Source organism: Rhineura floridana, chromosome 17 (genome assembly GCF_030035675.1).
Source record: "Rhineura floridana isolate rRhiFlo1 chromosome 17, rRhiFlo1.hap2, whole genome shotgun sequence".
NCBI lineage: Eukaryota > Metazoa > Chordata > Lepidosauria > Squamata > Rhineuridae > Rhineura > Rhineura floridana.
The window spans coordinates 15,613,629-15,640,526 of NC_084496.1; the positions used below are offsets into that span (position 1 = coordinate 15,613,629).

The 26,898-nt window shown below is 40.9% G+C and overlaps 1 protein-coding gene across 5 annotated transcripts in view; it reads left to right on the forward strand.

The window, feature by feature from the left end:
• Positions 1-26,898, forward strand: part of CYTH3 (cytohesin 3) — a 137,120-nt gene that overhangs the window by 55,914 nt on the left and 54,308 nt on the right. For 3 of the 5 annotated variants that reach the window (XR_009759363.1, XM_061599346.1, XM_061599343.1), the window contains exons 2-5: positions 8,607-8,689; positions 9,027-9,091; positions 10,343-10,409; positions 17,399-17,517. Coding sequence is in view for 4 of the 5 variants with exons in the window: in XM_061599346.1 (XP_061455330.1) it covers positions 8,607-8,689; positions 9,027-9,091; positions 10,343-10,409; positions 17,399-17,517 (334 nt within the window). In the remaining variant the exon portion in view is untranslated. Of the gene's footprint in view, positions 1-2,363; positions 2,455-5,753; positions 5,791-8,606; positions 8,690-9,026; positions 9,092-10,342; positions 10,410-17,398; positions 17,518-26,898 lie in introns of those variants that run through there. The other 2 variants (XM_061599344.1, XM_061599345.1) reach the window with 2 other exon arrangements.

Genomic DNA, 26,898 nt, shown 5'->3' on the forward strand with positions numbered 1-26,898 from the left:
GAGTAGTGTTAACAAGGGACTGAATAAGTTTCTAACTCTGGGGGGGGGGGAAGTATCTCCACCACCCCACCGTTCTAGCTTGTTCACTTTTGCATTTTCTTTTCAAGAATGTGCAGTAAGATGGAAGGATACTAAGTAAGCTAGGACCTGGGAGATGAGGGTTCAAATCCTCACTTGGCCATGAAGCTTACTGGGTGATCTTAAGTCAACCACTCTCTTCTCAGCCTAACTGACCTCACAGGGCTGTTGTAAGGATAAATTGGGGAGGGGGAGAACCTTGAGCTCCTTGAAGGAAAGCTAAAACTTTGTTGTTTAGTTTTATTGCTTGTTTTTTGATGTTTATATACTTTTATGTTTGATGTTTATATGCCTTTATTTTGTACGTCGCTCAGAGTGACTGGGTTTCTAGCCAGATGGGCAACTAATAAAAAGAATAAAATAAATAAATAAATAAATAAATAAAAGCTAACATAATGGGTACATAACAAACAGAAACTGAGAAGGTGAACCCCCTCTCTCGAAGATTGCAGCTACAGTCCTATATTACCCAACAATAGGCCTTACTGAATACAGTGGCACTTACTTCTGAGCATAACTTTGGGCAGTGATAAGGAATTTTCAAGAGCAGTGCGTGGGTGGGGGAGTAGGAAGGCAAGATAGCAAACTAAAAGTGAATGAGGAGACTTAATTCTGGGGACCCTACAGCCAGAGCTTGGAAAAGTTACTTTTTTGAACTACAACTCCCATCAGCCCTAGCCAGCATGGCTACTGGATTGGGCTGATGGGAGTTGTAGTTCAAAAAAGTAACTTTTCCAAGCTCTGCCTACAGCATAAGCCAGCATCCCTCTCTTGCTAGGCAGTGGGGTGGGGAGAAGGGAACTGCCTGAGACTCACCATAATCCTCCTTCCCTTCCTCACTCATCCAGTACCACTCAGGACAGTTCATCTCACCCTGGCCCTTCTACCCCCACCCCCCACCCCATATGAGGGAAAGAAGGAAGAGGAGTGAAGATGGAGAAAAGATCCCATCTGACCAGTAAACTCCCTGCATCATGAAGGAGAGGAGACAAGCTCTGGGGAAAAAAAGCTGCTGCTGCCTACGCTACCGGCTTTCCTGAACAAGGGAAATCAGCATTTGGCGAGAAGGCATGCAGGGCTCCTAGCAGCTCCTGGGGCCCCACTGAAAGGCAAAGACTTGTTTTTACAGCTATGTTTAGAATAAGTATTAACTTATTAATTGCCATGCAATTCGATACACTGTCTACAAAATAGTGTACAAGCTTTACTGGAATAAATAGCAAGCATTTTTGTAATGACAACATGTATCTTATAAAAAAAATGCTTATAAGCGGTAACTCTTCTGTATTTAACTGAAAATGTCTGACCACAATGAAGTACCTTTAAAGTGTCTTTACAGCTGGGATTGTTTGCTTAATTACATACATGTCTTGAAGCCCTAATCTCAATGCAAGTACAGTAATGCCTCAGTTAATAAAGTAGATGTTTTTCTGGACGTTACTTCTTTAACAGAAACTTTGGTACCAGAGGTAGGAATAACATGGAAAGAATAAGGATAGGTTCCTACACCGCTCATAGATGGCTGGAGCAGCTGCAACAGGAGCTTTAAAGGGTGCCTACCCAGCACCCTCCCCAACCCTGGGAGAAAGGAAGAGATCTTTTTAATGCAAAGCAAATACAGAGGTGTACCAGTTTATTGATAGCAAAGCAAATACACTTGCTGGTCAGTTTCACCATAAAGCAAAGCCTTCATTAAAAGGAGCTTCATTCCTGATTTGTTAATGGAGGTATTACCAAAGTTGGTGATGGTACCCCTGTCTTTTCTCTTCTGTCCAAGTCCCTACAAAGCTAGGCTTTGGGGGCTTGCAAATGGGAAGGGCCTTTGAAACGATTATTTGAAACAAATGTTTTTTGAGCAGCACTTAGTCTGCCAAGAAGTTAGGGATGGGGGAGAATATCCGGTAAATTGGGCTTAGTACTGGATCCCTACTGAATTCGACAGTCCACTATGTTTTTGGACTGGCACTGATTTCTTGCAGGGGGTTGTGGCTGTAACTGGCATGGATTTTTTGTGGTGGGCTGTGGCAGTAATCAGCACGGATTTCCCCCCGGTTTTATGTAATTATTTTTGTAATTTTCTCTAAGTTAATGCATTTGTAACAGTGTGTAGGTGTGAAAAAATAAACCATGTGGAACACTGTGAACATTTACAAAAAAATATGCGATTTCTTTTCCACAACCAAAAAAATCTCACCAGCAGATCGAATCGGCAAGTGCCAAAGCAAGCTGGAACAAAAAGAAAGAGCAGATTGGGATTGAACGACAGACTATAGGAATACAAGTGGACTGGAACTAGGCAGCGAACCTTATCCCACAAGAAATACATTGGCTCCTAAGAAAGACAGAAGTGTAATTCTAGTTTCATAACTTGTAAAGGTAAAGTGTTGATGGAAAATTAACTGCTAAAAACCTGGCATAGCCTGTGCGTAAATGACCCAGACTTTGCATGGAGGAAGAGACCCAAATCTGTTTGAGGAGACTGCTGGCTTGGTTTAATTCAGGTTTCTGTGAAGCATTCACTGTCTGGGATGGTTCAAGTGCCAAGTCTGGCAGAGGCTCAAGGACACTGATAATATGCAGCTGTGAGCATACTAGTTGTGTACAGCAAAATGTTTCCATTGGCCATACCTTGGCCAATACCTTCCACTGGGTCAACGGGTTGATCTACCGATCAGTTGCAAAATCTGTTTGAAGCTGAATTTAAAAAATGCAGTTGAGCTGATCTCACCAGGTTTTAAAAAGGGGTGGGTTTTGACTAGCATTGTGTGACTCCGTTTTCAGAAAAGAGAGGTGAAGCACTGAAACTGGCAGAATAGTAAGTGTGTCTCTATCCTGACACTGTCAGTGATACATTCCACAAAAACTCTCATCCATGTCAAAATTACCTTGCTGGGTTTGATGGGCATTAACTGAAGAGGAAACAGTAAGCGGGAATAGGAGTAAGTGGACAGATCCCCCAATAGAGCGTTATAGAAAGCGGAGTCCCTGCAGGATCAATATTGGGACCTGTGTTTTGTTTATCTTGTGCATAAATGATCTACAGTTAGAGGTGAGCAGCAAGGCGGCAAAGTTTGTTGATGATAGCAAATTTATTTATTTGTTTGTTTGTTTGTTTTTATCCCTCCCTTCCTCCTAGCAGGAGCCCAGGGCGGCAAACAAAAGCACTAGAAACACTTTAAAACATCATAAAAACAGACTTTAAAATACATTAAAACAAAACATCTTTAGAAACATCTTTAGAAAGCTTTCAAGACATCTTTAAAAAACAGTTAAAAACATATTTAAAAGCATTTCCAACACAGACGCAGACTGGGACAAGGTCTCAACTTAAAAGGCTTGTTGAAAGAGGAAGGTCTTCAATAGGCACTGAAAAGATAACAGAGTAGGGAAATCCACAGGGTAGGTGCCACCACACTAAAGGTCCGTTTCCTATGTTGTGCAGAACGGACCTCCTGATAAGATGGTATCTGCAGGAGGCCCTCACCTGCAGAGCGCAGTGATTGACTGGGTATATAAGGAATATTGTTCAGTGTGGTTAAATTAAAAAGGAATTGCAAGGAGCTCCAAAAGGATATCTTCAAACTGAGTGAATGGATACTAAAATGGCAATTGCAGTTCAGTGCAAGCAAGTGTAAAGTGATGCATGGGGGCATAAGATACTAATTTCACATAGACACTAATAGGATCAGAACTGGTGGTGACAGCCCAGGCATGAGACCTTGGGGGTTGTAATGGATATCTTGATGAAGATGTCAATGCATTGTGTGGCATCTGTATTTATTTTATTTCAACAGTTTATATACTGCTTAGTTACTATCATCTCTAAGTGAGGATACTTTGGAAAAGTTGAAAATTAAGCTGCCAACAGGTGTAGTGTGTTTTTCAAATAATCATTTAAAAATAAAAAAATGAAAGGAAAGAGGAGTAAAGTAAAGGTCAGTAATTCAGGAAGAGTAGACTAGGAGCTTTTAAAAAGAGTCTTCAAGCAATTTTCTTTTAAAACCAGTTTACTGAGGTTACTTTTTCCTTGTGTATTAATAACTACTCTTTGAAAACCAGCCAAAAATTACCCTCACTGTAGACAACAGTTCTGGTTATCATTAACTCAATATTTACTAATAGATTTTGCATTTTATTGTTTGGGACAAAATTGAAACATATTTACTCCTTGTTTCCTAATAAGTAACTTTTCTTGTGTTCTAGCACTAAAATGGAAACTTCTTATGTAACGGTATTATGATGACATAAGGTATGCTTCAGCTGTTTGTTCATTTGTGCTGAAACTGCCTATTGCCCTGTGCAGGGAATTGTTTGTTTTCTTTCTTAAAAATAAAATAAAAAAATCTTGACCTATGTACTTTCCTGCACAAAAGCCGTGGACTACAAAAATGCAGTAATGTGGTAGTTATCAAATGAATTTAATAGTTAGAAAATGATTTTTACTTTTTTAAAAAAATGCTTAGTACTGGAGGCTGCATTCCTTTGTGAAAATCCGTGTTGGTGTATATTTCAGTATTATTTTAAGAAGCTGTCAGTGCTGTAATCTTCTGGTAGCTTGAGGCAGTCCTCTTTGGAGCACATCCTCAGTACCATGTCGTAAAAAGTCTCTGGATGATAAGATATGTAGAAATGACTTTTGACAGCAGGGATGGCTGTCGGAGCTGCTGATGGCTGTGTAATCTGAGGTCTTCATGTGTTGTCTGTCTCTGCGAAAAGTTCAGTAAATCTAGATGTCATGTGTCTGTCATAAGGATGTTTTCGGTTCTATTAAAACATCAAAAAAGTGTAACATCTGAGCTTTTCTGCACTCTTATTCTATTCAGAGTTCACAGTTATATAAATAATGCAACAAAGAAATGTACTGTAGTGAATTAAGCGCAGTTGAGTTTAAGGAATTTAATAAGCACTTAAATTGTATGTAGAATTGTCTGACATCTGCTGTTTGTAACGGACTGGGCCTCATTATGGGAGATAACAGCTCTACTGTCTGACTAGACCTATCTCCACCTACACTAAGTGGTCTTTCTGGCTCATTGTGACATTCTATACCCTTCATTATTCCCCTCTGACTTCCTTTACATTGAGGTTTCTTTTAAAGAACTCAGAGAGCTTTCTTTCCTCCATGTCTTAGGGCTGGACGAGATCCTGAGTCTATAAACTTTTTAATGGTTTGGTGGCATTTTTGGTGGAGGTATTTTTAAAACAATGGGTTGGGAATAATACAACTCAGACGCAAGTCAGAATGAGAGACAATGACCCATTTAGGAGGAGATCATTCTTCTCCTTCCTAATTTTGGAGGAAACGTGCCTACACTACGATGTTTTTTCCCCCTCAGTTCACCTGTGTACAGCATTATCCCACAGAACATTGAGTTCTAACAGAGACCACCGATATAGTTAAGAGCATGTTTAAGGCCTTCTTGTTAGGTTGCACCAAGGAGTCAGACTGTCATGGATGTGTTGCCCGTTGAAAGCTCTGTTGCCTAACTAAAGGGCTCCAAATTAAATACAAATTAAATAAATAATAATAATAAAGCTCCCATGATCCATAATTAGGATTTCTGCAACAGATCATAACATCTGTCCCATAATCTCACCTCTTTGGCCCAATTTCTGTGTTGCTTCAACTAATAATATATAAATGTTCTCTTTCATATGGATATTTCCCATACCAGGGTCAGTGATCTTGATGGTGGCGCAGTGATGGGTTGAGTAAGTACCTACATGATCTGGAAATTTTATACATAATCTCATAAGAGCTGAGCACAGGGCAGTGGCAATTACATCACCAATTCAATAAACCATAACAGATTATCGTTGTTTTAAATATCATCACTTGCAACATGCATGTTTGTGAAATTATTTAAAATTTAGAACTTTTGTGCTTAGATTTTTCAGTTCTAGCTGTGAGATAGCCTTATTTTAAAGACTGGTTGTGAATAAACTGCATACTTTTCCATCATGTAGCAAGCATGGTATTTCCTTAACAGTGAAAAATAATTTAATAGTATCTGGAAGAGTAAATTAGATTAGTTGGCAATATTTTATCATGCTTTATAACGGATGTTCCTAATTCTCTGGGTTTTTTATGTTCAGAATTCCAAAAATGATGTATTATGATTGGCTCCAATTGGAGTCTACTAGATATTGAGAGTAACGTCTCCAGTAGTTAAAGACATAAAAGGAGAGACAGAAAAATAGTTAGTGTTAAAAGATTAACTTTGTTTCTTTTCTCCAGTTTCCTAAATGTGTGAGTTTTTAGATAAGCGAAAAACGTTTGCTGTTTAAAATGACTTCATTTATCATACTTTACCCTTAATGTGGAACAAAGTAATGTTGCTAATTATTTCAGTATTTACCAGTCAGGGAGTCTGAGGCACAAACTCCTTTTATTTATTTTTTTAAAGCAAACAATTTCTAAATTACTCTGTACCCTATGTGCTCATTGAGAAGTGTTGATGCACTTGTTTACTAAGTAATGACAGTGTTGAATTATGTATGGAAAAATGAGACAGCCTGAAGGTGTTTAATGTTAAGACTAATACTTCTCCCAGATGACAAGAGCTTCTCTTAATATGCAAAGATATAACCATGGTTTGTTATGTCTGAGCTGGCACAAACTGTGGTTAGTTTTCATGATGATATGTTCAAATGAGCTGTCTTCAAATGAAGATTTACAATCCTGGGCTGTATAGTTAAAACTAATTACAGTTCCTGGTTTGGAATAATGAGACTGTGATTAATAACAAATGGGGCTGTATGTAAGTAAGTTTTACTCAGAGTAGATTCATTGGAATTGATGGACCCAAGTAGTCTTGCCCATTAATTTCAGTGGGTCTTAATTGATTCAGTTGGGTAAATTCAGATGTAAATGCTGTTTATCTTCTAAAAGATATGAAGGGGGAGGGGTGGGTGGGATACAGATTCATGTATGTAACACTAAATTATGGTTTCAAGTAGCAACTGAACACAGTTGCTGGCTCCTATTGGTTCCACTAAGTGCTATCAAAATGACATTGCTGCCACATGTACTGTTCACTGACACACACACCCATAGACTATATACAGTAAAATACTTTGATACTTGAGATACTTTCTTGCATATTTGTTAAAAAGTGTTTGAATTCAGCCACCCTTCTAGGAGCCATATTCCAATAGTGGGCAGGGCAAAAAACCCTGTACAAAATGAAATGAAGAATAAACATTCTCTCTCCACCTATTCCATTCATCCATGCATGCAAAGTCCCACAAAGCATCCATTCCATTCATTGGTACATTCAAAAGTCTCAAACAAAGCAAAGCTGTGATTAAACCAAGGGTCAAGTTCCCCATTAGATGTGGTAGAATAGGGCTCAACTTTCCTTTCTCCACCTCATTTCAGAGTGGGGCTGGGAGATGGAGGAGCCAGGAGCAGAAACGCAACTGTGGGATGCTGCAAGCCAAAGTTAAGTAGTGTTTCAAGACATTAGCAACAGTAGCTTTCTGCTGCTTCCTAGAGCAGGCCAGCATCATTAGCAGTACCTCCCTAGCAATAGCAGCTTCCTGGAGAGTGCTAAATTCAAAAACAGTTCAACATTTTATGGCATAAAGTGCTTTGGTTAAGCCCAGGAGCAATTTTCAAGCTGCAGCTTACATAGCAGAAATGTTCAAAGCCACAGAAAGTGCATCTTTGCACAAAATCATCTCAGGTTTACTGTGGCAAATGGGATTGACAAGGAATGATGTCACATGATGGACAGGTAGGCATGGTTTCCCCAAAATGGCTTGACTGGCCAAACGGGGAGGCCTGGTGTGCCCAATTTGGTATGTGAGCTGAAAGTTTCCCACCACTGATGTAGGTTATATTCTTATGATTTCCTGATTGTGGTTATTTTATTATAGACTCATATAATATGACCTCTTATGCATTATCTCCCAAAGTGATCTTGCTGTTTGTTCTTAAGTTCTATTCAAAGTCCATTCAATTCAGTTAATTGCATGTGTATCTTTAAACATCCTTACAGATTGCTCTGGAAACCCTGAGTGGGCTGAGGTTCTGAGACGCACATACCCACATTTTCTATTCTAAAGTATACTATATTACATGTTTGCTACTAGTGTAATATTGGTGCTTCTGTAGCAATTATATGCTGAGCTCCCCTAAATAAGAAGGTGGCTGTAATTGGGTTGAGATATGATAAACAGATTTACAAGATAACTAAAATAAGGGAATACTTTAATGCACTCTGCTTATGGGAGCAAGTCATACCAACACTACACAATCGAATGGAAGGCAGTTTACATTTCATAGTGTGAGAGCTATCCGTCATTCTAATTTAAGCCCTGAGACACAATTGCATTTGTTAGTTAATACCTAATTATGTACACTTGCATTGCTATTTTCCCAAAGGTTGGTCATTACGTTTGTTGTCTGTACTTCCTTGACACAAACCATGCTGATGTGAATGAAGTTTTTACTTGTAAAACATAGAGAACCAGAGTATAAAGCAATTATACATAATTGCGTTTGTGTATTTTTCCCTCCGCAGTGCCTGATGACCTTTCTGTAGACGAGAGAGAAGAGCTTTTAAATATTCGTCGTAGAAAAAAAGAATTAATTGATGATATTGAGGTAATGTTTTTCCTTAAATTAAGAAGTTTTTTGCTCTGAAATTAATGGTACAAACTGTGTATTGAGTTGTGTAGCTCTTCACCACAGTCTGAAGAGATTTGTTTCTGGTAATTGGTATTAGGATAAGGTGTTCCAACAACTGTATCTCTGTAGAATTTGATGTCATGGTGGTTTGTGAATGGTATATTGCAGGTAAATACATCAGAGCAAACCTTTGTGATAAGATTGTTGATCAGTTTCTGAATTCAAAAAGAAGCTATTGACTATCCCAGTGAAATCCCCCTCTTTTTGGGAAAGTTTGGTAATGTTTACTTTTATTCTTCTCTCATTTTGGCAGCGGTTAAAATTTGAAATAGCAGAGGTGATGACGGAAATCGATAACTTGACAAGCGTAGAGGAAAGGTAAGCTGACTTTGCCATATATGTGCTTTATAGAAAACCAGCATCCTGTTCCTTCTACTTTTTTGAAGGCCTTGCAGAAATAGCCAGGTTTCTAGCTGAGACCTTAATCTTCTATCAGCCAGTGTATTGTCTGGCTTACCTCTTCAAGGGAATAAATGTAATCTAATAGCACTATTCACTTAGGCTGAAGTAGTTCTATATATACTAGTTTATTGCTTATTCCTATCAAGAGCTAGTTCAGCAAATATATGTGCAGGATGGGGTACAAATATGTTTCTGTAGTCAGCACTATGATCTGTGATACTGTTCATTACTGGCATTCCAAAGTTGAGATATGGTATCTGAGAGCACTGTTTTCAGATGGGCCTCTCCCACTTGTCTTGCACATAATGCCACTGTATCTGTGTCATTGTATGCTTCCCTTTCACAGCTGTGCATGTGTATAGGTTCTGTGCATTTAATATTAGACTTTGCTAAGATGGATCTTGCTATCTGTTCCATTGAAATCAGTGGGGGTTGTGTCTGGATCCTATAGGACACCAAAATAATTAAGTAGCATCCTTATCTTGGTAAATAGAGATATATGTATCCTATTATGATGTCTGTGACTTGCAATACTTGTATAAACGCTTTCTACCTCATATTCTGATACATTTGGGGGTTTGTGTTGGTTGAAATGCCTTTAGGATGTTGTGTGATTGCCCTCAATTCTGCTACACAGTCTTTTTCTCTCTTGGAGCCTGAGCTCTGAGACAGCTTTGTGTGATGCTGCTGGCATAGCGCAGGCTCCTGTGTTTCTCTGGCACAATCTCCTCCATTGGCTCGTTCAGGCACTGCAACACCATAGACCATTGCTTTGTGCTAGTGTTGCAGCAGACCTAAACACTTATTTGCCAGTACAGAAGCTCCAAGAATTGTACTGCCAGTTGGCTTGGATTGAGGTAATGCAGTTTCACTGGTTTGTGGCTTAAAGCTATATACATTTATCCTCTTTAATGTCCTTTATCTGATAGGAGTGTTGAAATGCACTAGATCTCAGCTTAAAGCAACTTCTAATTATTCTCTTGGGTAAATATTTCCCTTTCACTTTGGGAATAAAGCCACAGCCATTCAATCCTGTGCAATCCTGTGGAAATGTAAGATGAACATGTAAATAACATCCAAAATGTAAATATCAAATATATTTAACCAAGTACATCCATGTAATAATCTTTTCCTTTTATTTTCCCTCCCCCTCTTACAAATAAATAGCAAAACTACACAGAGAAATAAGCAAATAGCTATGGGAAGAAAAAAGTTCAATATGGATCCCAAGAAGGTAGGAGTTTTGTGTTCTTGAAAATGTATGCCTCTTAATTGAACCATTTATATAGGATTTATATCTCACCTTTCAGCTGCAAAAGATCCCAAGGGAATTTAGAAACTAGATTAAAAATATATGTAATAAAATCACAATACTATTACAATAAAATGTAAAAAAAAAAAGAGAGTTAAAAAGCCAGAGCAACATCAATCTATTTGTAGCAGTATGGTATAAATGTAAAACAATCCAAAACTGTGGCAAAATAAGAATTTCACAGCCATTTACCTAAAGCTAAAAGATATGGCGCCAACTGAATTTCCCATGTAAGGGCATTCTATAGCCTTGGCACTGCAGTTCTCCTTGGTCTTGTGTCCCAACCAGCCGTGCCTTTGAAGGCAAAAGGACACAAAGCAACGCCTCTAACAGTTGTAAAAGGTGATAATTGTACTGTGGGCAAATTGTGAGCAGCTCATCTAAAAGCTTTCCTGGGTAGCAATCCAGAGTAGTTGTGATTTATGTGGAAGTAGTTAATTGTGTATGTAAGTGGCTATGCTTAATGCTCCAAACAGGAATATATAGGCTACAAATGGATTGTAGACATGGCTGTCTTGTAACCTCATGCAATGTTAGATTTGCTTCTCTCTGTGCTGTGTCCTTGAGGGCTTGAACTGTGGTGCAAGTGTTAAGGAAGAGATTATTGTGACCTTGTAAAACCCTCCTGCAATCTCAACAAGAAGGGCTTTGCCGGACCAGGCCAAAGGGCCATCTAGTCTAGCCTGCTATTTCCCACAGTGGTCAGCCAGATGCCTCTGAGAAAACCCCTGGCAACTGGCATTTAGTGCCATTCTCTCTCTGAACATGGAAGTTTCATTTAGCTGTTATGGCTAATAGCCATTGCTAGACTTATCCTCCATGAATCTGCCTAATCACTTCTTAAAGCTATCCAAGCCAGTGACCATCTCCATCTCTTGCTGCAATTAATTCCATAAACTTAATTATGTTTAGTAGAGGATGGTGTGGTGGGGTAGTGCTGCTCACCTGACCTCCAGTCCAGGGCCAGTGCCAGAGGGCGGTGTCAGCTCTTCACTGAGACAGCAGTGTTGGTGGGGGTGCAGGCAGGGCTGGAGATTCCTTGGTAATTGCCAGGCCGTAAGTCCTCAGCCAGCAGCTTGGCTATAAATCTGCCAGGCTAGCAAGGAGGAAGCAAGATAAGGGCAGAGGCCATTCAAAGCTTACGTGCCAAGCCAGAAATCCAGAAGAGACATCAGTGAAGGTCCGGGTCTAGTTTGCCGAGAGATCAGTCCAAGTCAAGGTTCAGAGGATAGGAAGACACACAGTGGTCACGCCTGACGTAGTCAGCAACAAGCTGAAGCCAAGGTTTGACTTTTAAGGAGCAGGTTTGTCAGCAGGTGTGAGCCATCAGCGTTTTGGCCTTAAGTGGACAGGCCTGCCCCTCTTCTGCCTGACCTTCTGTTTATGTTCTGCAGGTGAGGGGGGAGTATCCTGTTCACTGCCTGCATCTGGCTGAAGGGCTTCAGCTGTGTCTGGGGTGCTCTGCAGCTGAGGGGGAGAAGGAGCTGGGTTCTCAGGAGTTTCCTCCATTTCTCCTTCTGGGTCTGCTGCTTCTGGGTCTGCTGCTGTTATTCCCGAGTCATCCTCGTCTGATGAGTCCTCTGACGGGGCCATGACAGGCGGCCAGGTCAGGCCCTGGCCAAGGGTCCCTGGGGCCCAGAGGGTGGGTAAAGTTCCCGTTCCACAATCTGTGGCAGCGTCAGCTCCCAGGCCCCCCCTACAACCTTGCAGGCCCATGATGCATGCCTGCACACCCCACCTACCTCTTCTGTTGTGGTGAATGCTGGCCACGCTGCGCATGCATGCCTACCATCAACCAAGATGGCAGCTGAGGCTTCCCTAAGGGGCTGATGCCTCCTCTGCCATCTTGGATGATGGCAGGCATATGCACGCAGCATTTACCACAGCGGGAGAGGTAGGTGGCACATGTAGGTGGGCACCGTGGGCCCTGGGGCAGGCTGGTGCCCAAGGGCCCAGTCATGCCTGGCACCAGCCCTATTTCAGTCAGTTGCTTTACTGCTGCTTACTGGAAGGTAAAGGGGGAGGGGCAAAGTGGCAGTGAGGTTGGTGCTGTGCAAATGCACCGGAGCAACCGAACTGGCCTTCCTGCTGGCATGTCTACACTGAGCCAACCTTGCTGTCAACTTGCCCCTCCCCCTTTATCTCCCAATAAGCAGGAGCGATACAGCAGACGAGGTGAGGTGAGCAGAGATCTGCAGTAGCTAGGCGATCAAGGCTGATGTTTGTAGGACTTCACAAGGATGGTCCCAAGATGAAGCTTCATAGCTGATACAAATGGGATTGCTCACCAATCCCTGTCTTTCATGCAAATGTCTACATTAGGCAGCTGCTTTGGAGTGCTTAGTATATAGTGAGGCAGACCATTGGTCTATCTCAGGAGTTTCCAAACTGTGGCCTGTGGACCACCAGTGGTCTGTGACCTTCATTCAGGTGGTCCATGGCATGTCTGCAGTAAATATTCACATTGATTCTTAATTGTATTTTAATTGATTCCTTTATTTCTTATGTTGTCTTTTATTGTATCGCAATTTGAATTATTTTATTGTAATACAATAGAATACAAATCATAAGAAAAAGAAACAATCAAAATACAATTTAAAAAATCATTCAGCATCTATAGAACAGCTCATTAAATTGCTGCAACAGGCAGAAAAATAAGACTATCAGCAATTTTCAAATGGTCCATGGGGGAAAATGTTTGGGAACCACTGGTCTGTCTCTCAGTATTGTTGACACTGACTGGTAGTGCTCTTCAGGGTTTCAGACAGCAAACATTCCCGTCCCTACCTGGAGATGCCGGGGATGAACCTGGGACCGTCTTCATCCAAAACAGATGCTCTATTACTGAGCAATAGCCCTTCCCCCAGAACTAGCCCTGACTTTGTGCATCTGTATGTTATTGTTCCATTGAAAGGGAACAGCAGATACTGCTTCTTATTGTTTACACACACCAGTATAAAGTACTTTATCCTCCTTATCTCGTATGTTTGAGACACAACTTCGCCAGCACATATTTGTCATTTTGCTTGTCTGGAAAAACAAAATCTCACTGTTCTCCAGCTGTCTCTTAGTCCTTTGCCTTTTTCTTTTATTTTCTGCTCTAAAAACTAAATATGTGTAGAGTCTAAGTGGTTTGTTTCGGAGGATAACTTGTTTGCTTGGGGCATCTGAATTTCCAGAAAGCAGTCGTTATTAAAACAAAGTATTTTTAGAAACATAAACATTTTAAAATGGAGTCTATTGATGATATTTCAGATTGCAACTAATTTCTTGGCTTACAGTGGTTGTCAGTATGAGTTTGCTGACATTATCCCCTTTGCAGTGAAATGGGCATTTCTTTTTGTGATTTTAAAAAGAGAAGTTGATTGTTGGTATTAATGTTCCAGCTGGATGGTCAGGGAACCTTTCTAGATGGTAAGTCTATTCAGAGGGAGACCAGGGTGGGTGGGAGGGAAGGGGAGAGCAAGTAAGCACACTGTTTCCTATACTAAAAATAGCTTCCCAGACTGATGAAATGGCATTGGATTTACCCTGATAAAGTAGGTTGCAGTTGTTAATCAGATTTTACTGCTGCTGTTTATGCATTTGGATTCCTGTTTGCTTGAATCCAGATGCTTGTTTCATTGGTTTACAAATTTTGTTTTACATTATCTCCAGTTTATCAAAAGACATTCTGAATGTGCTCATTTAAAAAATGAACCAATGCCATTCCTGTTGCATTGTCCAAGTGCCATTGCTGCTCAATATGTTTTAATAAAACCAGTAATAAAACACTGCCAAACACATTTAAAGCCTATTAAAAAATACATCTGCCAAACTGAATTAAAATGTGTGAACTTGCTTACCAAGAGAATATAAAGAAGGGAGGACATACAGCTCCATATGGCCTAAGTCAGAGAAAACACCAAACCTTAATTTGGTGCAATGTGAACAAGCCTTTTAAGCACCATTGGGCTCATCTGCTCCCAGCACCATGATTCCCTCCCAACCTTCCTTCCTACTGCATTGTAAACCACCATTTTTCAATTTCCAATCCAGTAAATGAGAACATAAGAACATAAGAAGAGCCTGCTGGATCAGGCCAGTGGCCCATCTAGTCCAGCATCCTGTTCTCACAGTGGCCAACCAGGTGCCTGGGGGAAGCCCGCAAGCAGGACCCGAGTGCAAGAACACTCTCCCCTCCTGAGGCTTCCAGCAACTGGTTTTCAGAAGCATGCTGCCTCTGACTAGGGTGACACAGCACAGCCATCACGGCTAGTAGCCATTGATAGCCCTGTCCTCCATGAATTTGTCTAATCTTTTAAAGCCGTCCAAGCTGGTGGCCATTACTGCATCTTGTGGGAGCAAATTCCATAGTTTAACTATGCGCTGAGTAAAGAAGTCCTTCCTTTTGTCTGTCCTGAATCTTCCAACATTCAGCTTCTTTGAATGTCCACGAGTTCTAGTATTATGAGAGAGGGAGAAGAGGGTTTGTGATTGCCCTGCAAAGCGGAACTGGAAATGATAGCTTGATTCTGATTACCAATCCTGGTTTGCAGCAGAGCTTGGAAGTTACTTTTTTGAACTACAATTCCCATCAGCCCAATCCAGTGGCCATGCTGGCTGGGGCTGATGGTAGTTGTAGTTTTAAAAAGTAACTTTTCCAAGCTCTGGTTTGCAGTGCAGGGATACACCCTAGTTTGTCAGTTCAGATGAAACAGCAAACTAAGGTGTGCCACAAACCAGGAAGGGAATTACACTGTATAATCAGAGGGGAAATTGAGTGTGTGAACCCATGGATCTTCTAAAACTTTCATCCATGTAGTACCAAACCATGGTTTGGTGTTATGTCTGAACTAGCTGACATGTTAATGCTCCATTTCAAAGTCATTTGACAGAATTAGAGATGCTCTTACTGACTCAACACGTCATTATTTGTAGATCATTTGTTAACTGCATATTGCAGTTTACTTTACACTGTGCTCAGTGGGTCTTACAGATTATAGCCTTAGTTGAAATAAAGGCACAAGTCTAGATAACAATACATTGCATTATATTTAAGGCTGCAAATAATTTTTTAGATATAAATGCACTATAAGCTAAAGCTGCAGTTAGTTTCTGTGGCTCAAATTATTATAACTAACTGTTTTATCTGATGGCGCAGTTTAAATTAGACAATGTTATCTCTTTTTCTATCATTTATAATAAAGATTGTGTCCTCTGTCAAGTCACTAGAATGAACAGATTAATATTCTGTTATGAGCAGATTATCTCTTTAATTTTCATCCTGAGGGCTAGCATGGAATAGATAATAATTTGTATCATTTCTATTTATTTGTTAGAACTTTAAAAATAATTTAATGTAATAATAAAAACGTCACAAACAAGCATTAGCTGTTTGTTGACAATATGCCTGCATTTAATAAATATTTAAAAAAAGAAAGAGAAAAGAAACAGGAATTAAAGATGGGAAGGATTCATATTTCTTAATCTGATTATAATTGTACAAAGGGAACTTATACTGAGTCAGATGACTGGTCTATCCAACTCAGATTTATTTATTCTAGTTTAGGTTCATATGACCCCCAATTGAAGTTTGCATGGCCTCCATGTTTATAAGCCTTCAAACAAGACCTACAGTAGGGCCCCGCTTATACGGCGGGTTAGGGACCAGGCCCCCGCCATAAAGTGGAAATCACCATAAAGCAGAACCCATAGACTATAATTGGCCGTCGCGTGAAAATGTCGCAAAGTGCCGCAAAATCGGCTTTAAAAAGGAATTTCCTGCCACCGCATTAGCGGAACGCCGGAATGCGAAGCGCTGGTAAGCGGGGCCCTACTGTATTTGTGTCCAGTTGCTTTCCTTGAAAGGGTGTTACATTGTTGCTGCTTGATTGCTTTGTTTTTAGTGATATTATTCTGGGCTGAATACTGTTTATTGCTATTGTTGTTTTATTATTTTGTTTCTACTGCTGCTTTTTCTGAGAGTTTATGGCGGGGTCGGGAACCTTTGGCTCTCTAGATGTGCTGAACTGCAATTTCCATCAGTTCTGCATGCTTTCTCATAGGTATCTGAAAGAATAGGATGCTGGGCTAGATGGATCACCGGCCTGATCCAGCATGGCTGTCCCTGTGCTGCTTCTAGAGGAAGCACCACCTCTTTGTGTCAGACTTGTAAGCTGAAGTTCAAGGAACTAGAAGAAATGAGAGCTATTGCTTCTCTCCTCAATGTGCCCCAGCATTGCCGCAGGCATCAGACTACCCTCTAGCTATCTATTATTGTTATTCATATAGTATCATCTAAGTATATGGAATTTTACAGGTTTGATAGGTAAGGGACTTAACAATCTAAAATAGATGCAGTGCAACAACAGAAAAAGGGGGAAGCAGAGACATGGTTAGGGAGAGGAGAGTACTATTGTGTTCATGTTCTGTTTGTGGGCTTCCCATAGGCATTTGGTTGGCTACTGTGAGAACAGGATGTGGGACTATATAGGTGTGATCCAGCAAGAATGTTCTTAATAAATGATTATTTCAATTATATGTATTTTGGCTGTGTTTCAGTAAGGTAGAGGAATGATTAAAAAGCTTACCAGAAAAGGTGAGCTTTGAGGAGGGCACAAATGAGTCTTCACTGCCAATACCACAATACAGTATAGACCAGTGGTTCCCAACTTTTATGAGTATGGGACTCCCTTTGTAAGCTCAAAAAATTTCGTGACCCCCCTCATGCTAATCATCATTTCTGTTAATTGAAAAAATGGTGTGTGGCAAAATCACACCTCCAAATATTCCTTTCCATAAAAAGCTCCCCGCAGACAGGGAGGTGTTGCTTTCTTTTCTTAATGCAAAGATCCAATCAAATTGGGATCTCTCGCTGTCTCTTGTGAAGAGGAAAGCTACTTAATTCATTTCCTCTTTCTGCTTTTTAGGGAATCCAGTTCCTCATAGAAAATGACCTCTTGCAAAATACTCCTGAGGACATTGCTCAGTTCCTTTATAAAGGGGAAGGGCTAAATAAAACTGTCATTGGAGATTATCTTGGTGAAAGGTAAGCAGAAAACAGTGTGTGTGTCTTGTTATGTTAAGCTAGACATGGGAAGCGTTGCTTTGCTTCTTCCTGTTCTCTTCTGCCATGGTTATGTGACATGTGCTCATCTACAAGGATTCATATGTTAGACAGGGAAATAAGAACACCTGAGAAAATTTTCAGTGCACTGCTGAAATATTGCCCCATCACCTAACAGATGAAAATGCACTGAGGATTTTTTAAAAAATTGTTAAATATTTATGTTGAAAGCAGTATAATGACCACAGTCCAGCAAATTGCACAAGCAATACATCTTAATGGGCAGCTATGGAAAGCAGGGAGTATAAACCCCCCTGTAATTGGGGGCTCCAACTTTGACCTCGCTTCTAAGCCACTAGACTGGCTAGTTGCAAGATTCAACTTTCCTTTTTCTATTAGCAGACTTATTATTTATTGCTTTGATAGGAGTATACAAAGCTGCTATACATGAAGTCAGATAGTTTGTTCATCTAGCCCAGTATTGTGTACTCTGACTGGCAGTAGCTCTCCAAGGCCTCAGACAGAGTTTTTTCACATCACCTCTTACTTGACTCTTTTAATTTGAGGTCATGGATTGGACCTGGGACTTTTCTGTCTGGGATGAATATACTCTGTGGCTGAGCTATGGTCACTTTCCCATCCACCTAGGGGTCTTTACCATAATGATCTCCAAGACTGTATTGTGTGAGTTTGTCTCATAATATGATACCTGATTGAACCTTCTGTATGCAATGCATGTGCTCTATGCCTCTGCCACAGCTTTAAGCAGTTCGTATGAGCTTGAGAGCCCCAAGAGGTATTTCCCACATCTGCACTTCTCTTCTGAAACTTGGGGAATCTTTTTCTTTAAAAACAGAAATGCATGTGTATTGGGGTGGGGACTCTTGCAGAACTGGAAATAAAATGACACATTGCACAGGTACTCCTTCAAACATGTTTTTGTGGGTTGAGAAATGCTTATAAAATTATGTGTATGTAATTAGTGATAATTAAAAATTTGGATTTGGTGATGCAAATCTTGGGAGGTTTGAGAGTAAGATCTTGACAATCACGTGCTGCATTTATTGTTGAAACAACAAAAGAAGAGCCTTCTAATCTTAGGAGGCAGCTGGTTACATAATTATTAGCTATCAGCAAGGGTAGTGCCTGTCCTAATAATAGTTATTTTTGTTAATAATAGTTATTTTTGCAAACATACGTTGGATAATGGAACGGTCTAAGGAATTTCAGAAGAAAATCACCTTGTGTTTTATAGATTACAGCAAAGCCTGTGATTGTGTAGATCACAAAAACGATGGAATGCTTTAAAAGAAATGGGGGTGCCACAGCATCTGATTGTTCTGATGCGCAACCTATACTCCGGACAAGAGGCTACTGTGAGGACAGAATATGGAGAAACCAACTGGTTCCCCATTGGAAAGGGTGTGAGACAGGGGTGTATTTTATCACCCTATTTGCTTAATCTATATGCAGAACATATCATATGGAAAGTGGGATTGGACCAAGATGAAGGAGGTGTGAAAATTGGAGGTAGAAATATCAATAATTTAAGAAATGCAGGCTATACCATACTACTAGCAGAAACCAGTAATGATCTGAAACGAATGCTACAAAAGTTAAAGAGGAAAGCACAAAAGCAGGACTATAGCTGAACATCAAGAAGACTAAAGTAATGACGATAGAAGATTTATGTAACTTCAAAGTTGATAATGAGGACATTGAACTTGTCAAGAATTATCAATACTTCAGCACAGTCATTAACCAAAATGGAGACAATAGTCAAGAAATCAGAAGGCTAGGACTGGGGAGGGCAGCTGTGAGAGAACTAGAAAAGGTCCTCAAATGCAAAGATATATCGCTGAACACTAAAGTCAGGATCATTCAGACCATGGTATTCCCGATCCTATGTATGAATGTGAAAGTTGGACAGAAAAAAGTGGCTAAAAGAAAAATCAACTCATTTGAAATGTGGTGTTGGAGGAGAGCTTTGCAGATACGATGGACTGTGAAAAAGACCAATAATTGGGTGTTAGGACAAATTAAACCAGAACTATCACTAGAAGCTAAAATGATGAAACTGAGGTTATCATACTTCAGACACATAATGAGAAGACATGCTTCATTAGAAAAGACAATAATGCTGGAAAAAACAGAAGGGAGTAGAAAAAGAGGAAGGCCAAACAAGAGATGGATTGATTCCATAAAGGAAGCCACAAACCTGAACTTACAAGATCTGAACAGGGTGGTTCATGACAGATAGTACTGGAGGTCGCTAATTCATAGGGTTGCCATAAGTTGTAATCGACTTGAAGGCACATAACAACAAGTAATATACACAACAATTAATATACCACCCTTCAACATATGGTCACAGTGTGGTGTGCTACATATTGGAGCATACCAATACATATTTCTAAGACCAATTAAAACATCAATACAGAATAAACAGCACAAAACAGAGGATAATGTAACATAACATGGGTACTATGAACTGACCTCAGTGAATTACATACCTCCTCATCCTAAACAGGGTGGTTTATAACTGATGCTATTAGAGGTCATTGATTCATGGGGTCACCATAAGTCATAATCGACTTGCAGGCACATAACACACACAATGTTATCTTCTGTGAACATCCCACTGGCCATGCTTAGGCAGGCACTTTACAGGAAAGGCTGCGTCCTCTCACTTTTAATATGAACAAATAATAAATATAAAGGTCATTCCAACTGCAAATATGATTTTAAAAATATAGAATCAAAACTGAGTAGCTATAATCAATGCACAATATAGGCTGCAATCTTAAATCATCTGGTGAGTTTGTTTATCCAATTTAATCTGAATTTCTCTGTTTGCAAACAGTTTCAGATTTCTCACACACCCCTCCTCTCTTTTACATGCCTGAAAATAGTACAGACTCTAGCAGAGAGTGTCTTAATAGAGACCAGATGCCTTATTGTAATGTAATCCTTCTCAGGGATTAAAATATGGGGCATTGTTCACAAGCTCTATTGTAGTTACAAAATTGCAGAAATAAAAGTAGTAATTCATACAGGAGGAGTAAGTATTCTTCAAATCTTTGGGTGTGAACATCTAACATGGTGTTTCAATGTTTCTTAAAAATAAGACTTTCCTATGTTTTAATGTAGGCAGTTGGAAGTTAAATAAAATGCATTGTGCTACACCAAAACTGACTTTCTTTTGTGCTGTTCTTAATTTAAATCAAGAAACTATAGTCAGGGCTGACTCCACAGGGAAGCCAGGTTAGTCCGTGGCTGAGGGCCCCTACAGCCCAGAGGGTCCCCTCAAGGGCACATCCTTAAGGTGGGAGGGTAGCACTCCTGTGATCCATGGCAGTATCAGCTCCTGACCCTGTTGTGGATCGTGGAGAGGGAGCTCCCTGGCACCCCACCGCAATACAGTCAGTGCGGGCTTCAATAAGCCTGCACACATGCCCCACCTACATCTTCTGTTCCTGTGAATGATGTGTGCACTGCACATGCATGCCTACCATCAACCAGGATGGTGGCAGAGGCTTCCCTAAGGGGCTGATGCCCCTGCTGCCATCTTGGTTGATGGCAGGCATGCATGTCATTCACAGGGACAGAAGAGGTGAGTGGGACATGTGGGCGAGCTTATTAGCCCTGCACTGCCTGTATGGGTGAGTTGGGCTACGGCACTGTGGGCCCAGGGCAGGCTGGTGCCGGCCCTGACTGTACATTAGGAGTGGGGAACCTCTGGGACTTCCCAGGAGGATCCCTATGCCTGTGCAGCCTCTGAGACGAGCTCTGTCTTGGATGAAACTTATCCAGTTTAAATTCAGTCAGAAGGCTCTTTTCTGACTGGGAATAATTTCTTCCGGTTAAAGAAGAAACGTGAGATTTCCCACATAGCTTTGTTTTGATTGTTGGAGTCTGGAATTCGTCAGAATTGTCTGTCTTCCAGCAGCTCAGACAGAGCGAGGATTTTTATGCTAGCTCAGCTGGATAAGTGACCCGTTTTTTTTTATACGGATTAACAGGCAAACATCCTCCTGTCTACATTCATCATTTTCTTATCTATACAGCTAAAGAGATTTGTCAAAGTAACAGCAATTGAGATAACCTAGGTGAGGTAAGACTTTCCTTTTTTTATTCACGGAACTAAGGGGGAAGAAAATATAAATAGCTTATCTTTTTTTTTTATTGCAAAAAGCTGACATGGAAAATAGCATTTTAAAGATTACAACGGATGAGAGATTTCTGATTGGAAGAGATAAGAAATCTTTTTGATTTATGGCTGGGACTATTTTTCCTGATCTACTTTTTTTTGACGAATCTGCTCATTCTCTCTGCTACTAGCTATTTCGACGCTGTGAACTAAAGCCGTTCTTACACTTCCGGGCAGATAAGAGATAAGGGCTGTCTAGCGTGTGACGTTAGTTTGTTGGAAAGATTAACTCCTTTGTAACTGGTTAAAGAAATAAGCTGCTCTTTGTTTGGGACATTGAAAATTGAAGGAGTTTTGTTCCTTTGGCTTTAAGAATGACAATTAAGAAGATCATGGATGTACAAGAAGAGACTTTATCTCTAGACATGTTTCAGAAAATAATGAATGGGATTAACTCAATAAAACAAGAACTGAGAAATAATAGACAAGCGTGGAGAATTGAATTTCACGAAATGAGACAGGAGCTGAAAGAAACTCAGGATTCTATGAGAAAGGAGAATAAAGATAGATCTGGAAAACAAAAAAAGGATGAAAGAGAAATTAAAGGCAAGGTTCAATCTATGGAGATTGGCTTAATTATGGACATGAAAAAAGATTTGGATTTCCTGGCTGTGACGGATCCTGGAGACAAATATTACAGTTTGGAATTCAGCGCTGTCCCTGAAGGAATTGAAGAGATTGGAGATAAAGATATTATCGGTTCAAAAAAATTCTTGGACTGGAAGGATTTGATGGAACTTGAAATGGAGAAAGTTAACAGAATTAATCCCTGTTTTGTGTCAATGGAAAAACCTTCAAGAGATGTACTAGTGTATCATGTGGAAAAGAGGAACAGAGATGCGGCTTTGCAGCAATACTTCAGTGATACGTTTGGATTTGATGGCAAGAAAATATCTGTGATGGAGGAAATTCCTATCAGACTTTTATTATATGACTATGACAGCAAGATTTTTGGGTGCGTAAAGATGGAAGATGGAAGATAGACCCAATATGGATAATGACAGAAGAGCGATTTAAAATTACTGGATTTAGTAGATTTGATGAGTTGGATTAATTGGCATGTTTATTTAGAAAAAAAAATTGATTGACATATATCTCAAGGATTGGAAACTTCTCTTTGACTTTTTGTGGAAGATTAAAATGATATGATGTTAATGAGATTTGAAACCAACTAAGATAACCGTTGGAGGAAGGTGATTTTATAATCTATTAAGAGATAGGTTTGTTATATATTATAGATTTATAGCTGAACTATGACAAATCGGAAGTCAATATTCTTTCTTTTTTATATATATATATATATATTCTTTTTGTATTGTACTAGTTATTGATTTGTGTTGTTTTCTTTTTGTATTGTTTTGGTTTTGAAAATTGGAATAAAAATTAATTGAAAAAAAAAAAGGAGTGGGGAACCTCTGGTCTGTAGGTCCAATTTCATCCAAGCTATGCCTACCTGTCCTGCAGTTCTGTGTGATATCAAGTGTGGGAAAGGTAAGGACAAGGCTCGGCCAAAAGGGCTTCTGAAGATGTTTTTTGGGGGAAATGTTCACCTGATGTCATTGTGATGTCAGGTGACTGACAGGTGGCCTGCTCTGACCACCTATCAAACTTGGCCCATGAGGGGTAGATGAGATAATAATCTGACCTACCGGGCTAGAAAGGTTCCCCACCCCTGATGTACATTGTTGTACCTGAGGCACTTCTGAACAATCCACCCATCATACGTACACCTTTTCAGGACAGAGTTCTTTTGTAATACATTGCTAATGCAACTGTAGAACAAACTTAATTCAACTTTTTAACTATACATGGAAATTTGAAGCTGTTCTCTTCTGATTTTTTTTTAAGATAGCCAAATATCAGCTAAGACACCAGTTCTTGAAGTACTCAACCTGTTCATATGCATAATGGGCTCAAGTTGCAGGAAGCCGGATTTCGACTGGACATCAGGAAAAACTTCCTAACTGTTAGAGCCATACGTCAGTGGAACCAATTACCTAGAGAGGTAGTGGTCTCTCCGACACTGGAGGCATTCAAGAGGCAGCTGGACAGCCATCTGTCGGGAATGCTTTGATTTGGATTCCTGCATTGAGCAGGGAATTGGACTCGATGGCCTTATAGGCCCCTTCCAACTCTACTATTCTATGATTCTATGATTCATAGTACATTACAAAGTAATGCTCTCTATGTACATTACATCATAGTACAAGTGGTGAAAGACGTGCTGTGAGGCTGATCGGGCACGAGTAAAACATTATAACTGTGCCTACTGTGTGGTGGTGAGGGCTGCGAAAAAGGCCCACTTCTCTGCCACCATCTCATCCTCAAGTAGCTGTCCAGTGGAGTTTTTCTGTATTGTCATGGGTCTGTTGACATCAACTCCAGGAAAAGGAGTTTTAGACCCTTTGAAGGCCCACTGTGAATTGTTTGCAAGGCACTTTGACTGTAAAGTTGCTTGCCTCCTTAGCAATCTTGATGCCCCATCCATATCTACTGTACAGTAGGGCCCCGCTTATACGGTGGGTTAGGGACCAGGCCCCCACCGTAAAGTGAAACCCATTGACTATAATGGGTCGCGTCACGCAAAAATGCCGCAAAACTGCAAAATTGGCTTTAAAACGGGGAATTTCCCCTGATTGAAAGCCGCCGCATCAGCGGAACGCCGGAAAGCGGGGCCTGTGACGTCCTTCCCTGGCTCTCCCTGTCAGGTTCCTACCTGCTTGTGGCTACTACCTTTCACTAGGCACCACCAGGGACTCCACCAGTCCGGTCTGTCCTTTTATATGGTTTCTCTCTCTGCTCTAGCACAGATCTCTCTAGATCCCTCTGCTAGGCAGCACCACCAGTCATGTCCTATAACCAATGTTCCCAGAGACTTTGCCTGAGCCTCTCTCTATCTGGTTACTTTTGTGACTGCGTGCCTATGCTGTTCCCAACCCCTTTGTATCTATATAGATAACTCATATAACTCGGGGTTGCTCTGGATACTTGTAATGTTATTATTCTTCTCTTCACCGCGTCCACCATTCGTTACTGTTTCCCTTCAGCCTTGGTAATTACCTTGCCCTCCCTTCTGGTCTGTGAAAACCCCAGCCAAGGATCAGGCCTTCGGTAAACCAAAATAGTATTTATTAAATATCAGAAATAACAAGATTACTTTTATAATGTTACATAAGCGTATGGTTTCATCTATTCCTGTGGTACTTGACTTATTATTAATCCGAACTCCCACTCCCTCTTTCTCCACACTCTCCTGACATCCACCACCAAATACCTTCTTCCTCTCACATCCACCAACTAACACCCACCCAGATTCAACTGTCATTCTTCCATTTATATTCCCAGCCATTCAAACGCTCAGCCAATCATCCAGCATTCTACAGCTCATGTACTCCCCCCTCCTCTTTCACTCCACTTACCATATGTCTTCTATATAAACAGCACTTACCATATTTACATTAATACAGGAACATCACAGGGCCCTACTGTAGTCTCCAATTAGGTGTCCAGAGCAACTTCTGCTGCAACTTCTTGGGAATGGTTTCAGTTGATGTGGCCTGATGACATAGACAAAGTGCTTGTGATGATGCGGTCAGCAACGCATCCTCTCGACCCTTGCCCATAGTGGCTTATTAAAACTTGCCGAGGGGTTTTTACTGAGTTGATGCAGGGTGTGGTCAATGCATCGTTGCAGGAGGGAGTGGTTCCAGCCATCCTGAAAGAGGTGGTGATCTGACCGCTCCAGAAAAAGCCACTGGACGCACTGGTTTGTGACAATTACCTACCGGTCACAAATACCCCCTTCTTAGGGAAGGTGATAGAGAGGGTTGTGGTGCAGCAATTGCAAGTACTCTTGGATGAACATTTTATCTTGACTCATTCCAGTCTGGATTCAGGCCTAGTTATGGAACTGAATCGGCCTTGGTCGCCCTGATGGATGACCTTTATCAGGAGAAGGACAGGAGAGTGCAACCCTGTTACTCTTACTTGATTTCTCAGCAGCTTTTGATACCATTGACCATGGTATTCTTTTGGACTGACTTGGTGAGATGGATATTGGAGACACTGTTTTACAGTGGTTCTGATCTTATCTCCAAAGTCATTTTCAGAGAACAGCATTGGATGTTTGTCTTTTGCCCCCTTGGCAGTTGTGCTGTGGGTACCATCTTGTCCTCCATACTGTTTAACATCATTGGGAGTGGTCATCAGGAGATTTGGGGCAAGGTGTCAGCAGTACGCTGATGATACCCAGCTCTATTTCTCTGTAACATCTGGGAGAGGCCATGCAAGCCCTGGACCACTGCCTGGACTTAGTGGTGGGCTGGATGAGAGCCTGAATCCTAGCAAAATGGAGATGTTGTGGGTTGGTGTTTCCTGAGTTAGGATGATTGGTCAGTTGTCTGCTTTGGATGGGGTCATACTCCCTCTGAAAGAGAAGGTCCATCGTCTGGGGGTGCTCCTAGATCCATCTTTGTCACTAGAGGCCCAGGTGACCTCAGTGGCTAGGAGTGCCTTTTACCAGCTTCTGCTGGTAAAACAGCTGCGGCCCTTTCTGGACCGGGATAGCCTGACCACTGTTGTCTATGCATTTATAACCTCCAGGCTGGATTACTGTAATGTGTTCTGTGTGGGGCTGCCCTTGAGGTTGGCTGGAAGCTGCAGCAGGTGCAAAATGCAGCAGCAAGATTGCTCAGTGGGGCAGGGTATTGGCAACATGTCACCCTGCTGCTGAAAGAATTGCATTGGATACCTATTAGCTCCTCCTCTAGGATGCACACCTTAACGCGGTGAGGGTGTTTGATGTTGAAGAAGCTGAGAGCAATGCCATCAGGAGTCTAGACCAAAAGGCTAGACTCCTAGCAGGGACATCCAAGGTGGAATGATCAAAGCTGAGACACCAAAGATGCATCCAAACTCAGAGGTAGGCAATGGTAAACCCCTTCTGAATACCTCTAACCACGAAAACCCTATGAACAAGAGTATCCAAAATGCAACACAAGTTAGTGCTGGAAGTTGAGACCCCCAGGCAGAAGGCACTCAACGAGCTACTGCGGAAGAACAAAGGACAAGTACGAGTAGCGCTGTGACTAATGATGCAGCTGGGTCAAAGCCGAATGGAAGCCCAGAGACTGATGCGCACAGATGCGAAAGGA